The sequence below is a fragment of the Primulina eburnea genome, chromosome 11, assembly GCF_022965805.1.
Source record: "Primulina eburnea isolate SZY01 chromosome 11, ASM2296580v1, whole genome shotgun sequence".
NCBI classification, from domain to species: Eukaryota; Viridiplantae; Streptophyta; class Magnoliopsida; order Lamiales; family Gesneriaceae; genus Primulina; species Primulina eburnea.
Window position 1 is genome coordinate 8,648,506 of NC_133111.1, and position 5,800 is coordinate 8,654,305.

Here is a 5,800-nt window from a genome sequence, read left to right on the forward strand (position 1 = left end):
TCTCTTTTTATCTTCTAAGAAATTGTTTGTAAAAGTGCCTCGTTGATTACTGAAAACATAGATTTGGGCTTAATCATTTGATGCATAAAATTATTTATTTTGTGAGAATTCTCTCTACCAAATAGGGAGAGATCGAAAACTTTTTGAAAGAATTTCAAAATTCTTGAATTGTAATCAGTCTTTTTCGATATACTTCTTGATCCGGCGGAGCAAATCCAATCAATAGATCGAATACTGAATACTGGAAACTTCCGGCAGAAAGAACTGTTCCAAACTTTTATTGAAGCCCAAACTTTTAGTACAGAAATATATAAAGGGTAACAGGAAATCCAGTCATTCTTCACACACCATGACATTTTTTCATGACACAGACGAATATATGAAAGGTACGAGAATCTCAACAGATCTGCGCATATGAACATGCATTATAAAATAAATATATATATATCAAATTTAGAAATTCGATCAGGGAGCACCCAAATTTCCCTCGCTCCGGCTTCTGCGAACGAGTAAATCATTCTTGAAGCCCAAATATTTGCTGTTATGTTCAGTCAATTGAGGCCCTTGAGTTGCCCTGATTCCAGTTGGAGGCAGACGCCCGTGCCTAGTCCTTGATGGTTTTGCCGATGATACTACTTGATTTTTCCGACCATGAATTGCTGAGGATGGTGCCTTCTGAGAAACAATGCCATGAGTTCCTTTTCTTACCATCTTTGCCTCCGCTCTAACCCCGCGATCAATCTGATGACCCGCTATTCCCAGACGAGCTGATCGATCGGCCTTAACGTCCTTCATTGATACAGTTCTGATTGATTGCCTGTCATAGTAAGTAAGGTTGGGAAGAAGACTCTGCACATATTTCTTCAATTGTTCGTCACCTACATTCTTCTGAGCAGGGTTTCCTTCCAAGCTGAGAGCTTGCAAACAGATGTGATTAGCAGCTAGTTGTCCGAGACACTTGGTTGTAGAAATTTTGTTGAAACGCAAATCGAGGACATTCAATTTTAGGAGACGATGGAGACCTTCGACCTCACTGATCTTGTTACCGGCCAAGTATAATTCCTTCATAGAGGAACATGACGCCAAGCCTGCCAAAGACGTCATAAAAAGTGTATTAGGGGGCAAGCTGGAGACAACTCAGCGTTAACATGATTCCAACATTTGAGCCCATCATACAAATAGATTCAAAACTTTAACATGAGAAGAGGTCTTACCATGTCCAATTCTTAATAATCTATTATAGCTCAGGTCAAGGACACGAAGTCTGGTAAGGTCCCGCAATCCTTCAATAGCGGAGATGCTGTTTTTTGAGAGATTCAAAAACTGGAGTCCTCGAGGAAGAGCACCAGAAGCTATCCTTACTGAGAATCACAAGAGGCAGACATTAAATGTCACTATAAATGAAACAATGAAAATGCACGCAAGGCAGCTTATGCAAGTGCCAGAGGAATAGATGCTAGAGAAACAGACCTATGGAATTCCCAGATAAATCGAGTGTTTTGAGACTGATAAAAGGACTTAGAAATGGGATCACAACCAAACCAAGGTTAGTCAGCTTAGCTGCTGCAGCTGAGGCATTCAGAGAAGAAATGTATCTCTTTGCAACTTCATTTCCAAGGTTCACCTTGACTTCCAACTTCGCAGAGTTCACTAAAGCATCACTTTTCGGTAATTCATGGTCGCTAATTAAAGAAAATCCGTTAGATTCTTCTCTCAATGGGCTACAGTGCTGAAGGTCACTAACCCATTCTTCAATTCGTTTCAACCTTAAATCCTCGCTTGGTACTTCATCCCAGCTGTGAAGAGAACTTTCCTTTTTTCTACTTTTCTCCATGTATGCCCCTTTAGACACAGGTATAATCCAGTCTTTTGCTGAACCAACATAGTTATAATCCACACATGTGTCCTCGTCAGCAGGATTTTCACCATCTTCCTTGTCATTGTCAAAGATAGAATAATCTTGTTGTCGATTTTGTACTTGTTTTTCAGCATCGTACACCAAAATGTTGTTCATTCCAGAGCCTAAAGCATTCAGGTCCTCAGCAGATCTAGAAAAAGGCAACAAGGATGTGGATCCCTTAGTAGGGGAAACCATACTAGGCAAAGAACGAGGCTTTACAATAGCACGTGAAGTACGAGGCATATGGTCACCAGTGTCACCAACGGATAAATGTAAATTATCTTTATCAGCACCTTCCCTCTCCGATTGTAGTGAATCTTCAATTGATAATATGGATCCTTTTTTGGTGAAGTCGGAGTTCGTTACAGAATCAGAAGCCAAAGGTTCTTGACCATGTTCAGACATGTCGTGCACATGATCATTAATGCCATACGAAACAACTATCCTACCACTATCAGCAGATCCATTATAAGAAAACCTCTGCTCCATCTCACCTTCTGAAACATCACCATCTAAGTTCCACTCTTTCAAGTTCAATCCACTTCCCAAAGACTGGCTCTTTCTTATTTGTGCATTCTTGTACGCCTCGATATCGTGTTCAGTACTATATCTGCTCTCCATTTCTTCTGATCTGCAGTCACGATCGGTTAGAGAAGAAATGTTTGCATGATTGGCTCCATTGCGGAGTGCTTCATCCCCGTCCTCTAAAAATGGCTTGCTTTCTGCAGAACAATACAAATTCTTCTGAACCCAATTTTGAGAAGTATCTTCCAGTCTCCTCTCCATTGCCTCGGCAGGGCGCTGAGTTATTTTCTACTAACAATAAACAGAGTTATCAGCAGGCACAGAATGAGGAAATGAAAATAACTAAGTATGAGATAACACTAAGTAAAGAGAAGACCCACCGACCTTTTGTTTGGGAGAATGGACGCGAGATTGAAAGCACGAAAATCTAACCATAGTTCTAAAATTGGTTCACATCAGTCCTTTACCTGTGAGTATTCTGAAGGCTATTCGCAATCAAATACACCTATGTTCTTACTATATGTAAAACAGCTAATAAAATGAAGTTACATGCCGCCGCCACCACACTTTTTTGAGACTCGGCCGAGGCAGGCATTAGCCATAGTCAAGTGATAAACCTTCTGAAACACGGCACAATCTCCAAATATGCGATGATCTAGATCTCCTCAAAGCGCATAATAATATCACCCCGTCGTTATTGCCCCGCACCTTCTCAAAGGTGCGAGAAACCGTTGATGTTGTTGTAGCTGCCAGACTGAAACAAATTTATAAGCAACTCTGAGAGCCCAAAAACGACATTCGCATGTAAGAGACAAGAGCCTGGAAAAGGAAAAAAACAAAAATAAAGAATATCAGGAATGACATGCTCAGCAGCTAATACAAATGGAGTCATCTACGACATGAGGTTAGTATGCAAGAAAGGAAGTTCACCTTTCAGCATGCGCAGATGTCTATTCAATAATTCAATTATTTCGTCAAAGATTCGATTGTCTCAAGGTTATTCATTTAAAAATCTCTCACTCTCAATACACATAACAAACCTCATCAAGCAAAACATCCAAAGATTTCAAAAGATCATTTTCAGTGTCCATTATAAACCCCAAAACTTGTTAAAACCACTATTTTGTTATATTCATGCAACATAAGAGAGATAATCTGAAGCAGTAAATAATGGGTTTACACAATTTCATAGTTTCTGAATTGTATATAACTCATGGTCAAAAAAATTAGTATATAACTGATTTCTGCACTAGAATATTAGATAGTCTTGTCTTCCCATATCTTTTATTGGAAAAAATTAAATTTGAAAAGAATCAAACTCATATGAGAAAGCAATCGGGAATCGAAAGATTTAAAATAAGGCCAGAATCAACATACAAGCACACTGCACACCTATATCATGTTGACACGTATAGAAAAAAAACTGAGAATTATAACAGAAACACCCAGAAAGCCTAAAAACCAGTCACAGGTCATCTACATCTGCGTAAGAACCCCGATTAGCTCTTCATAAATAACCGTTCATAATCCATTGACAACAAAATTAGAAACATTCACCAACTTACAACAACGATAATGATCAAATAATACCCAAACCTAATCACAAGTACATAAACGTGCATATATACATACCATACACAATTCGTTCTCTCTGTAATTCGAATGGCAAAAAAATCATAATATATCAAAATAAAATAAAAAACTAATTTAACTTACGATATCTCAACTCACGCTACCCTGATTCCATGAAGAACAATACATATAAAACTAATTTAACTTACGATATCTCAACTCACGCTACCCTGATTCCATGAAGAACAATACATATAAAAAAGGAATCTGACCTCTTAATTGCCAGATTGCCGGGAGAGGAGATCTGAGCTTCTGATGAAGAAAAATAACCAAAACTCCTGATAACAATGGATTTCCGGGATGAAAATTTGTTAGGGTGGGCGGCGATTTATAGTGAAGATTAGGTGGGATTAGCGAAATCCTTCGAGATCTAGAAAATCGGAGAAATTTATACGTGAAGGGGTGAAAAGATAATGATTGAATTTATTCTGGACGAGAGGACGAGGAATCAAGTATATATTGGAATTAGTCTTATACATAAAATTAAGGTTTAAAATTAAATTTATTTTTCGTATCAAATCAATGTCTACATACTGTTCATTACTTGCAATTAAATTACATTTTTTAAAAATAAAAAAATGAAGTTTGAGGATATATTTATTTTATTTTTATAATACAAGAATTTTTTTTTACAAATATATTTTTAGAAAAATAAATTAAATCATAATACATAAAAGAACTAATTGATTTTCGTTATTTTGAAATAAGCAATTATCGTTTTATCTCAAAAACGAAATCTAATTATAATATTTTAATTTTGATTTTTAAATCGTACAACATATTAGACAATCTAGTTATAATAAGAATAAATATTCTGCAACATTTTAGTAATAAAGTGTGTATCACTAATATAAATTTATTATATATTGATTATAAAAAATTAAAATAAGTTATAACTTATTGATTAAAAATGTTAAAATAAGTTATAACTTATTGATTAAGAATGTTACAAGAAATATTGTAAAACATTTATTTTCATCCACAATAATTTAAATTTATATTTTAAATCATATAACATATATATATATATATATATATATCATATATATCATAATTTTTGAATTACTTGTATATCTGAAAGAACAATTATTGTAGTTAACAAATATCTAACATCATTGAGAATTAATTCCTCGTAAAAGATACTTTTAATAATTTTAAAATAACAATAAAAGAGTGGGGAAAAAAGTATATCCCTTTTAGGTCGAAATTTACCATGAAATCCCGCTATGTTAAATTTGTAATCCAATTATATGTATTGCATACATTTTCAGTATATATTTTGTATTCTTATGTTATGTTTTGTTTTATATATTTATTTTTTTAAAATAATTATATTTGAGTACTTTGGAAAATAAAATTTAGTATTTAAAAATGGACTTCTATTTCTTTAATTTTTTGGAGATTTTTCGACAAAACCTTGATAAATATTGAAAATGCATATTTCATCTTCGAAAATTAAATAGATGTCTCCATTCTAATTTTTTTATAAAATTGCGCGTTTTACCTTTATTAAAATGATTTTTTGAACAAACGATTCTGGGTTTTTTTAAAAAAATATTATAAATTAATAAAAGTATTTTAAAACTATTGCAAAGTGAGGAGAGTTGTAAAAATATAACAATACGTGCAATGCTGCACCGGATTCTAAATTTTTAAAAAATAAAAAATAAAAAAGATCAAGGTTTGAATCCGTGACCACTGCCACGGGTCAGAATCCGTGGCAGAAGGTCATGGATCCCATCC

The 5,800-nt window shown here is 34.6% G+C and overlaps 1 protein-coding gene across 2 annotated transcripts; it reads right to left on the reverse strand.

Moving 5' to 3' along the window:
- Positions 1-257: 257 nt before the first annotated feature.
- On the reverse strand, positions 258-4,511 carry LOC140804245 (uncharacterized). 2 transcript variants are annotated; one of them, XM_073160134.1, is made up of 5 exons: positions 4,270-4,511; positions 2,810-3,244; positions 1,471-2,713; positions 1,215-1,361; positions 258-1,088 (listed from the first exon to the last, which is right to left on the reverse strand). In XM_073160134.1, exons 2-5 carry the CDS (start codon positions 2,858-2,860, stop codon positions 466-468), a joined length of 2,064 nt encoding a protein of 687 aa, XP_073016235.1. In that variant the 5' UTR covers positions 2,861-3,244; positions 4,270-4,511; the 3' UTR covers positions 258-465. The 2 variants fall into 2 exon arrangements, with proteins under 2 accessions (XP_073016235.1, XP_073016236.1); XM_073160135.1 differs by having other exon boundaries at positions 1,471-2,716.
- Between the last annotated feature and the right edge of the window lie 1,289 nt (positions 4,512-5,800).